We start from the raw sequence: 12,251 nt of genomic DNA, 5'->3' as shown, positions 1-12,251 counted from the left end.
TAGCATAGCAAAACACAACACAACACAACATAGCATAGCATAACAAAGCATAGCATAACAAACACAACAAAGCATTGCATAGCATAACAAAACAAAGCATAGGATAGCAAAAAAACATAGCATAGCAAAACAAAACAAAGCATAGAATAGCAAAACAAAACATTGCATAGCATAACAAAACATAGCATAACATAACAAAACATAGCAGAGCATAACAAAACAAAACATATCATAGCCTAGCAAAACATAGCATACCAAACATAACAAAACATAGAAAAACAAAGCATAACACACAACCACACACACACAACCACACACACACAACCACGCACACATAACCACAACCACACACACAACCACAACCACACAACTATCTATCTATCTATCGCTCTCACTCTATCTGTCTATCGATCTATCGCCCTCACTCTGTCTATCTATCGCCCTCACTCTATCTATCGGCCTCAGTCTATCTATCTAATCGCCCTTACTCTATCTGTCTATCTATCGCCCTCACTCTATCTATCGGCCTCACTCTATCTAATCGCCCTCACTCTATCTATCTATCGCCTTCACTCTATCTCTTATCGCCCTCACTCTATCTATCGCCTTCACTCTATCTATCGCCCTCACTCTATCTATCGCCCTCACTCTATCGCCCTCACTCTATCTATCGCCCTCACTCTATCTATCGCCCTCACTCTATCTATCGCCCTCACTCTATCTATCGCCCTCACTCTATCTATCAATCGCCCTCACTCTATCAATCGCCCTCACTCTATCTATCTATCGCCCTCACGCTATCTATCTATCGCCCTCACTCTATCTATCTATCGCCCTCACTCTATCTATCTTTCTATCGATCTATCGCCCTCATTCTATCTATTTATTTAGATACTGATCGCCATCACTCTATCTGTCTAGCTATCTATCGCCCTCATTCTATCTATTTATTTAGATACTGATCGCCATCACTCTATCTGTCTAGCTATCTATCGCCCTTACTCCTATCTATCTATCTATCTCGCTCACTCAATCTCTCTATCGCCCTCTATCTATCGCCCTCCCTCTATCTATCTATCGCCCTCACTCTATCTATCTATCCCACTCACTCTATCTATCGCATCACCACAGCATCACTCAGCACCACCACAGCATCACTAAGGGGCACAACAACATCACTATGCACTACCACAGGATCATTGAATGCCACAGCATCACTAGTCGCCACCACAACATCTCTCAGCCCCACCACAGCATCAATCTGTGCAACCATTTACCAACAACTGGGTCAAATATGATCTCTCAATGTTTCAAGCTTTATTACAAATGTCACAAAAAGAGGTTAGTATTTCACTTTTGTTCTTGGATTTTCGTCACAATAAAATACACTGAACATATTCTTCACAAAAGTTATTTACAAAAGTTTAAGCTATTGCCATTATAAATTACAATAACTTTTATTTAAGTATTAATTATTAAAAAAGTTCAAAGCCATTGTTATTTGTAATATCAATACATCTAAGTCACGTGAATACAACACATATTGCATTACAAATGCTATAGGTGTCACAAGTTATAACTATTGGCATTGTAAATGACAAAGCTATTATTTTTGCTATTTTCAAAACCAACACATATATAAAAAATGTGTCATTTACAATACCAATAGCCCAAACTTTCCTAATGCGAGACCTTATGCATTGCAAATGCTTGTTTACATTGCTTCTGGCAACCCTGCCTGATGCATGCAAGTGATCACTGCTGGCAACCTTGCGCTGAGATGACCACTACTGGTAATCTTCCATAGGATGCCCACCAATGTAATCTTGTCTGATCTGTTCATTATTATGACACTAGTAATAATAGTAGCACAGGATGATTTCATAGAGCATAAATTGCTCTTCTTACAGAAAAGGTTGGAGACCCCTAGTCTAGACTCAACAGTACAAGAGGTCCAGCAGCTGGTAAATCGGTTCTACAACATCTATTTCAGTGAGATATGCTTGTTTAGCCTTTGTTACCCTCCAGTCGCTAAACAATACTAAGTTTGTACTAACAGCTTGCTGTCCTGATTCAAGCATGTGAATATATGAAAGATTCAGTTTTGGAGAAAAAAAAAGTTACTTACCTGTAACTGAAGGTGTCCAGTATTGGTATTTTTCTTAGTTTCACATGCGACCCACCCTCTTCTCCAACTCAGGCAGACCTGTATACAAACAAAATCATGCTAACACTTGTACTACAAATTCTGATCTATGGCAGCTTGGTGGGGAGGGGTAAAGACTGTACTTCATCTGATTGGCTGGTGTATCTTTTTTAATTATGGGAATGGGCTGCTGTTGTGATCATGTTGTAGCATTTCTGTGTATTATTAGTATTGCTCTGCAAACTATTTCCACCATGGGACTCGAAGCTCGACAACCGGGATGATTGAAGCATGTGAATATATTAACAGTTCCAATACTGGAGAACTTTAGGTATGGTAAGTAACTTCTTTCCTTTTTATTTCTGGAATTTATAAGGTGCAGCTTATAGCCAGAGCGTCAATGATCTTTCCTTGTGTTAGTCATTCTATGGGACTAAACATCTTTCATTATAACAAAAAAAAACTAAAGCGCTATAATAATTTATTCTAATTATTTGAATACAAATGTCTGCATTCAAATGGAGCATTGGAATGTTTATTATTGTTATTGACATATATTACAATCAGCTTTGTTTACTTATTCAGAAAAGCTAAGGCGTAGTCTTCCAAACTTATCAAGGACGTCTGGTATCCAAGCAGCTGAGCCTGTGAAAAACAGCAGAAGTTGTGACTCAAATTTGCAAGTGCCAAACGGAGGAGTACCTCGACCTCAAGTCTCAGCCAGTACGTTATTTGTAAGCTTATTATTTTAAAGTGGTCAATTTATTTAAAGTTTGAGACTTTATTGTAAAATGTCTACATTCCACACAGTGTGCATTTTTCTGGGACCTCTGCAGTTTCTTAACTAAAATGTGAACATGGAATTTTAACATGGCTGCAAAAGATCTGTAATGACTACTTTGCTACCCATAATTTCCAGTTCCCTTTCTTAAGGCTGACCTAGAGACAGCCCGAGTTGTTTTGCCAATTAGGTTTCTCAAAATCATAACGAAAATGCAGATATATATATATCCATATATGCATCCTCAACATGCCTGCTTCCAAATACAAACAAGCTCCAGAACGCTCAGGTTCACTTTTTATTCCGCTTTATTGTGGCTCACAACAGGTAACGCGCACACAAAAATGTGTGTGTGCATATGTGTGTGTGTATATATATGTGTGTATTTCCACTTTTTGTTACGTTTAATCTTCAACTAATTATTACAAAACATTGCATGCTTGCCAAGGTCAAATCTATTGGGTTTTTTCTAAATTGGCTCAGTATCTGCCATGATGCTTGATAAATTACGATTGATTTGCACCAAAATGTGGCTGGAGCACTATTATTTGATGTCTCTTTACTCTGATGTGGTCAGTTTTTCGTGAAGACATCAAACAGGAATATCCAGAGGCTCTTATCTCAGGAGTGGTTTATCCAACTCTTTGCTCACACTTTTACACGATCAGGTAATATCCCCACAATCTGGAAGAGCCAAGAACCACCTCAAAGCCCTCCTTGACCAGGCTACTCAATTCCTGGTTGCATTTTTTGAGACAGTAAAATAATGAATTGAAAAGCAAGCTGCATTGGTATGAAGCAAGGCAAAATTGGCAGCAAAACATTAAGATGCACAGTTTTCCTTATGGCTGTATATTTATGACCTTTAGGAATTAGTGTCCCTCTTGGTAAATGCATGACCGGGAATATCTCCTGCATGGCATACATGGAATGGTATTGTCCCCCTTCCCTGAGGGTCCGACAAAAAGTATATGCTGCCCTGTTTATTTTGTTTGTAGACTCCCAATAATATACTGTGTGCACAGAAACCTAGACCTGTCCTTGACTTGAGCGAGGTCTTGGGCCTGTCCTGTGATCTGGAAGTGCCCACCGACTGTGCCCTCAACTTGCAGACAGTAGATTACTTTACCTGTCATGGCATGTAGAGCTGTGGTGGCAGCATACCCTGTTTCGTAAATTAGTTGTTGTTTTTATGTCTCTGGAGTGGAGATCTACTGCTCCCCCCCCCATGTAACGTTCCACTTCTGTGTACTAGCCATGATCCTAGTGCTAACATCCCACATGTATGTTGTGTGTTTTATGTATGTGGCCTGTGTGGCACATGCATTATGTGCATGTGAACCAGAGCATGGGGACCTGTGGAGGGAGAATACCTAGATACTGAAGTTGTAGACAGGAGGAAACTAGGCTACTTTAGAAATGTAATTAGGTCCTTTTGCTTCAAGGGGCTTCTGATTAGTCTTCCTGCAGCACTGCCATTTGGTAGATGCAGGGGGGCAAGGGTGGAACTGCAGTCTCTGTTTAAAGTGAAAGGGACTTTTTATGCAATGTCTACATTTTGTCCCTTCCCAGTCACTGTTCGGCATGGCTGTTGATACCCAGGTGCAGAAGTTGTACCACTTTGTTCCATTTGTTGTTGATAGTCCAAACTGGAGGCTACCCTGCTGTAAGAAGCATCACTACACACAGACTGTTTGGAGACCAGCCTAAAGAGAGGAGACTCTTGAAAGAAGAACCAACCCAAACTGGTTCTGAAAATGCAGACTGGTATTCCAACATCCCTTGTTTGCTGTGACTGTATAAAAGTGGAAGCCAGTTCCAAGTTATGTTTTGGTGTTTTTTTGGTCCTCATTCCAACATCAGTTTCTCATCGCATGGTTTCTTCCATCAAAGAAATTAGCTTGCTTGTTTTGCCACTGCAGCCCTCTGATGCGGCAATAGAGGTGTAATCATTGGGCATAACAAATGTGTTTGCCATCTCACGTTATCTTTAAAAATGTTGTCTAAACTTTCTGGATCACATGTGATAATCAATTGTCAGATATAGTTAACGTAAGGAGCCCAGTCTGTGGTAAATGGGAACTCTGTTGCTATCTATTTGCAAACTATTTCTCTGCGAGCCAGTAGCACCAAATAAAAAATCTATTTAATCTTATATTTATTATACAACATTTCTCCGGGCTCCCTCCCAAATAGGACAATGGCCGGCTTACCTGTATCTGATGCCCAACCACTTTGGTCATTAAGTCACTTCCTTCCAGCAGGGAGCCAGCACCTGGCAATCTACAAACATACGCATGTTGTCTGAAAGTTGAAACCCCAGGTTTGTGTATAGAGTTCCGTGTGCTTAAGATAGGTCTAAAAGGTGGGTTTTCCAGATTTTTATGGATTTTTGGAACCATATAGAGATAAGGTGTGCTTGGATTTTCTTAAAGTAGGGATTTTTATACCGTTCAGTTATAGTTTCAATGGTTACTGCTTGCTCGATAATGGTATTCAGTACTCTGCTGAACTCTTTGGTTGGGTTACAAGGGTGTGGAATTTAATAAAATATCTACTCGTCCATGGGGCAAGCTGCTTCATAAATCTACTTGTCCTGTAACAAAATCCACTTGTCCCTTTTGTGCCATGTAATGCGGTGAAAAAATATGGCAGCAATCTCATTATATAAGAGCTCTGATATAGCCTATCTGATTGTGCCAGGGCTCATAGGGTTTGAATACAAGCAATTCCCTTATTTTGCCACGTTTTCGCAGACCTACATACTGGGTCTAAAGGTAGTGATAAGCCGAAGTTCCAGGGTTAGAATTCCCTTTTGAGTCTAGGCAAACCTACTAACTTGCATGTTTTAAGGCTTTTCACCAGCTATTCTCTAATCTTTTCACATTCTGAGGAAGGTTAGAAATGTACTGCTGACAATGGCAGACGTTAATCTTCTTCCAGGGCTGGGAATAAAGTAGTTGAAGGAAAAGTCCACATGCAAACACTCAAGATATTTTTCGCATGAGAAAATCTACACATGCATATTTGCTCATGCTACAATGCAGTTCACAAATATTTTCTATGAGTGCTATTTCTTGGCCTACCTCTGAAAATTCTTGTTAATTCACGAAAGCCATAAATCTGCACTCAATGGAATGGCATATACCATGGGTGCACTTTTGAGATTTTTGGGCCCCTAATTAGGTCTTGCATTAACCCAATGACCTTTTGTGTTTATTACAAATTTTCTCTCGCTCGGTCTATTGGCTGGCTTCACTATGAGTGACAGTATTCAGCTCTTTCACAAGGAGCATATCGGCACCCAAAGTAGTTTTGTTCGGTGCCAGGAACTACTGTAGCAATGTGTGCTTTTTGAGACCAAAAACCGTTTTTCCTTTTGCCAATGTTTGTTATTATAGGGGGTGGGGGCGGCAGCTCCCACACCAATAAGGTTTTACAAAATCCATGCCAAAACAAGACGCACCGTGGCAGAAACAAAAGGCTTACCACCATTTTCAGACCTACTGGATTGCCAATGCTTGTTTATTTTTATGTTTCCCATAATCTTAATGAAACTGTTTACATTGATTTTATATTATGAATATTTTTTGGGACATACAAGCATGCATCGACACGTTACTAAATGATGCTTCAAAGAAATCGTACCTACAATTTTACAATAGTTTAGCAAAATGTTTTTTTTCATGCTTGCATTTTTTGTGAACATTTTATTTTGAAAGCAAAGAATCATCAATCTTGCTTTCAAGGTTCTGCAAATATTTGCATCAAATCAGAGAGCATTCTGGGAGCATTATACATAGCCTCATATTGCTAAACTTTTAAAACCTCTGTACACTGGAACGATTGTGAGTAGTGGAGTCAGACCTTACAACATTTTCTAAGAGTGCTCACCTTAATAAGAAAAGCTTTGTATTAATGAACCATAAATACAAGTTTGAACAGCATTAACACATAGACACAAACATTACCTTAACTGCAGACCGTGCCCTTCCCTGATCCATAATGTGGTACTGCAAACTGGCAGCCACCAAAGGGTTTGTGCTGCAGGGGGTTGGGCCCACTTGTCCCAAGGACAAAATACACATGATAACTTGTTGCCCTTGATCCCAAACAATATGTATTGGGCGTGGGGCCATGGGAATTCCACATCCCTGGAGAATTCAATTCCATGTACAGAGAGTTGTCAGTAACATGTGCTTCCACATTTTCGTTAAAGAAATTGGTGTCTAAAATGACCAGGGTGCCCCCTTTGTCCGCCTTGCAGCACTTAATGTTGTCATTCACCACTATTTGTGAAATAGCATTCCGTTGTTGAATAGTTAAATTAGTTTTCTGCTTTTCTTTGATGTTGAATATCTCGTACTTGGAACATAGTTTCAAATGTGTCGAGAACCTTGTGGCTCAGAGGTGCCATGAATGTACTTTTAAGTTTAAGACCCATAAGGGTTCCTTGATCTTCTCTAGGTTTAGGGTCCACTACATTCCTAAAGAAATGCTTTAGTCTTAAGGTTCTAATAAACTTGAATAGACAAATTTGTGCTTCTAGTTTGTTTGACTCGTAAGTCGACACGTGTGACATCCCTTGCAATAAAGTTTGTATTTGGAATGAAGATAATTACGTTTTGGAAATATTAATCACTAAGTTTTTTGGCTTCTCGTCGAATTGGCTATTGGTAGGTTCCTTTCCTTTGCGGTGTGCCCTCCTGGTTCGATGATTGTGTCATTGCCTCTTGCTAAAAAAGGCGCTGTTTCCGTATTTTCTATATTTGAGGTAGATGGTGCACTTTCTTTATCTGAAGCACTATTTGCAGGTGGTCTTCTTTGGTACCCTCTCTGTTGTTAGTCACCTCAAGGACAGGAAGTGATAATCTTCAGCACCAAACATTTTTCACTCCTTCAGAAACAAAGTATTCTTTACAAAAAAGAAAAAAAGTGTGCGACTGTTTCCTCAACTAAGTCTATCAAACAGCCATGTGTTCCCCGTGAGACCCAGATTGGTGACAGATGTGAATAATAAGGCAGGATTGAAAACTTTCTGTAAATAGACCCACACTTTTATGGCTGCTACTAAGGTCTTCAGTCTCACTTTCTTAAAATATTTAAGATTCCCCAACTTATTCAAAAAAAATGTTTGTCTTAGATTGCTCAACGTTGCCACATATAGTCTCCCTATTGGTGAGTTATCTGGTTCCATTTGCTAACATTCAGCAGTTTTTAAATTGGAATGCACAGGACTATATCTGAAAGTCCGGCAGGGTGCCCCACCCCCCCCATTTACTCCCTTCATAGTTTGTTCCATGCCAGCCTGACCCCCGTGTACACACAGACAAATCTATTCACTTTGCCTTGTATCTTGTCGGTTTGGGCATTGCAAAATGTTAAGGGAACAGTATTAAACAGGAAAGTCAATTTCAGGATGACCACATCTTCGACTAAATTGACCCCAAATCGTAAGCTGTAAATTATCCCTTTTCTTTAATGATCTTTTCCAAATCAACACTGATTTTCTCCAGATTCTTCCTAGGGAGATCCAAGTCCTGTTATGTAGACGCCCAAATCTCATCTGCTCCTTCTGGTTCTGAATTATTTCCTCAACCTTCCAAGTAATTACCCCCATCTTATCTTGATTCATGAGATACCCAGAGAGGTTCCCAAAATGTTTGGTGTGCTCTTCCAATTGTGGAACTGAGTGACTGATTACTCGAATATATAAGCGTATAATGCCAACTTCACCGTCAGCCCAAAATCTTCAAATGGTGTCATCTACTCTGATCAGCTGAGCAAAAGGCTCTATATAGAGGTCAAATAATGGTGGAGGGGACAGCCCTACCTAGTCCCTCTAGTAATATCAAAGGCCTCTGATAATAATCCATCAACTAGCACCCTCGCATATGAAGTCTTATGTTTTCGTTAAAACTTCCCAAGGATTTTCCACAGGTAGGCCCAGTTGACCCTATTGAACACTTTTTTTTATTTTGGGAGAGTTTTATATAGCGCGATCTAGACCCGAGACATTTTTATTTGTGTTTTGTAAAGCGCTCGGCTACCCCCAACGGGGATGTCCCGGCGCTGTGGACGTCAACGGCAGAACCAAGGAATTAGTAGCTGGAGAACAGCCATGTCTTGAGTTTACATCTGAACTGGGATTCCAGCACAATCAGTCGAATACTCAGCGGGACGGCATTCCAGAGTTTAGATGACACCACCACAAAGGCTCTGCCTCCTTTCCTAGAGCGGAGGTAGCGGGGGGGTCGTAGGAGGTGAAGGTGATTAGACCTAAGTGCACGAGATGAGTGAACTAGCTTCAGCCTGCTTCTTAAGTATCCAGGGCTCTTCCCGTCCAAGGCCCTGAATGTAAGGACCATTGCCTTAAACTGAATGTGGGCGGATATCGGAAGCCAGTGCAGGTTCTTTACGAAGGGGGGAAATAGAGTGGCGGTAGGGCACCTTCACAATCAGCCTGGCTGCCGCATTCTGCACCATTTGCAACCAGTGGAGAAGATAGGCTGGGGCGCCTGCATAAAGGACGTTCGAGTAGTCCAGGTGGGAGGTAATGAGGGCATGTATGATTGTTTTAAGCGAGTCCATAGGCAAGTATGGCGCCATTTTTCTAATCATACGTAACTTGCCAAAACAAGCCAAGGTCACTTTGTGAATTTGATTTTTATATGCCAACTCATTATCAATTTGGACGCCAAGGTTGCGTGCCACTTTCACTGGGGATGGGAGGGGGGGGGTTTCAACTCATGAGGCCACCACCTCGTCGATGGTAGAGGGGATTTTTGGTTAAAGAATAGAACCTCCGTTTTGTCAGTGTTCAGCTTTAAGGTGTTCAGTGTCATCCAAGAAACGATGACTGAGAGGCAGGTTTTAAAGTTCTCAAGTGTAGTGTCCGAGTGGTCTCTGAAGGTGAAAACAAGCTGCGTATCATCAGCATATGATACCACTCTGACTCCGTGAGCCTCTATTACCTTTGCTAAGGAGACAGATAGATGTTGAAGAAAAGTAGGCTAAGCGCCGATCCCTAGGGGACTCCACAGCTCAGGGATTTTTTTGTCTTTGGAAAAATAGGGTCGGCACCACACCTGTTGAGTTCTATCCGTCAGGAAGGATTGAATCCAGGCCAGAGGGGTATCACGAATCCCTATCTCGTGAAGCCGGTCTAGTAGATGGAATGGGAGACCGTGTCGAAAGCCGTGGACAGATCGAGGAGCACCAACATAGCTACCTCGCCTCTGTCCACGCACTCCCTGATCGACTCTGTAACTTCCAGAAGGGCTGTCTCCGTACTATAGCCGGCTCTAAAGCCGTACTGTGAGTCGTGTAGGAGATTTCTTTTCTCCGGGAATTCTGCCAGTTGTTCTTGTACGACCTTTTCCAGTGTTTTAGCCGGGTTGGGGAGGAGCGATACTGGTCTTTAGTTACTAAATACTTCCGGGTCCGCCTCAGGTTTTTTCAGGATGGGGATTACTGTGGCCTGTTTCCACACAGAAGGGAAGTGGCTGAAGGTAAGGGAAGAGTTCCAAATGGAGAGAAGTGGATGCATGATGACCGAGGCCAGGGAAGTGAACATCTTAGCAGGAACAGGATCAAGCGGTGAGCCTGATTTGCATGGAAGGTACAGAGCAATCCCTCACTAGAGAGAGGGCTCCGTGGAGTAGTGTCCTCTCCAGACCCCTCCGAGGGGTTGAAGGAGAAAAAGATATCGGAGATTTTATTGTGGAAGAAATCCCAGACCATCACAGAGCTCTTGACTGGGTTCAGTAGAACACGCCAGAGCCACTGGGTTAGTGAAGTTTTTCACAATTTGATAAAGTGTTTTGGCCGAATTGTCTGCGGTCTCAATTTTGGTGGCAAAATATTCTTTCATTGCCATTTGGCGGAGTTTGCAGAAGTTTTTTTAGAACAGTTCTGTAGTTGACTTTCGCGGAAGGATCATAGTTGAGACGCCAACGCCGCTCCAGTCTCTTACATCTACTTTTCTCTTCGCGCAAGGTCGGGGTAAACCAGGGGGCGAAGGGTTTGGCGCGTGCCGAAGTGTGGGATTGGAGGAGGCAATGGCGTCTACGGCTGCAGAGAGATAAGTATTAAACTTCTCCGCATCGGCATTTACATCGTCCAAAGGCTGCCAGTTCCGGTTGGCCAGTATGGGTTCGAGCGCGTCACACGTGACTTTGGTCCACTTTCTCCCCAAGGTTTCTTTTTTACTTAAGACCATGGGGGGGAGTGGGGGGGTATCAGATTGAATGGGATTAAAAAATGATCCGACCAGGTCATGGGCAAAGGAGGGTAAGTGGTAAGAGCCAACAGATTAATGAATAAGAGGTCCAAGGTGTGGCCCGCCTTGTGCGTAGGGCCCTGAACTCTTTATTCCAGGTTGATACCTGCTAATGATTCCATCAGCTACTTTGCTTTCACGCAGGAGGGGTCATCTATATGTAGATTAAAATCACCCAAGATGGTAAAATGGGGATTTTTCAAAGATAGATCCGCAAGGGTAGCTAGTAGCCCCGTGACAGGTAGGTGGGCTTGGGTGCCTGGCGGGTTGTATATCAGTGCCCCTGCAAGAATCAGGTTTGTAGAGTCTGAGACACTGAAATACATGGCTTCGATGGGGCCAGTATTCGCTATTTTCCTGGAGGATATTTTCCAGTGTAATTGTGATATTATGGCTAACCCTCCTCCTACTTTAGTACCTGGGCGGCTAATCCCGACCAGTTGGTATTCAGGAGGAATTGCTAGGGTGATATCTGGGTTAGAGGTGTTTTTTATCCAGGTCTCGGTGAGAAACATCAGGTCGCAGGAGCTCTAGTTTAGGGCTTACAAGAGGTTCCTCTTTAGTATAACCTCGCGGTCTAGCAGAAGAACAGGGAATATAAAAGAAACAGTCCATACAGGCAAAGTTTTTACTACGCAGCTCAGCAGGGTTGCATTTAATATTATTACAGCCGACTTCAAGATTCAGAGCTAGTAGTTGAGACCTGTGCCAACAAATTTGTTTGATATGGGGGTCCCGAGCAGCATGGCTGGCGCTGGACGCAGCACAGGCGCGGACGGGCGCAGACGGGCTTGCCTTTGGGGCGACTTCGGCGCGTCCGCTGTGCATCCGAAAGTACATCTCTTTAAATGTCTGACACGCTGCCCCGTGGCTCCACCCTCCCAGCGTTAGCACTGGCGATTGGCCGCCCTACCCTCCACATCAATCGGGCGGAGCCCGTGGTGGACCGGGGTAGGGGCGGGTTAATCAGGCAGTAGGAGTGAGGCAATGAGCCGATACAGAGATCACAGGTAATCACACAGTAAAATCAATGTTTGTATTTT

The 12,251-nt window shown here is 42.5% G+C and overlaps 1 protein-coding gene across 1 annotated transcript in view; it reads left to right on the top strand.

Annotated features, from left to right (window-relative positions):
* Window positions 1-12,251, top strand: part of SLAIN2 (SLAIN motif family member 2) — a 383,646-nt gene that overhangs the window by 288,820 nt on the left and 82,575 nt on the right. Inside the window, exon 6 of the mRNA XM_078678220.1 lies at window positions 2,732-2,869. Within this exon, the coding sequence (XP_078534346.1) occupies window positions 2,732-2,869 (138 nt within the window). The remainder of the gene's footprint in view (window positions 1-2,731; window positions 2,870-12,251) is intronic.

Source organism: Lissotriton helveticus, chromosome 2_2, assembly GCF_964261635.1.
Source record: "Lissotriton helveticus chromosome 2_2, aLisHel1.1, whole genome shotgun sequence".
Classification (NCBI taxonomy): Eukaryota; Metazoa; Chordata; class Amphibia; order Caudata; family Salamandridae; genus Lissotriton; species Lissotriton helveticus.
The sequence above is the reverse complement of the archived record's forward strand: the minus strand, read 5'-3'. Positions and strand labels throughout refer to the sequence as shown.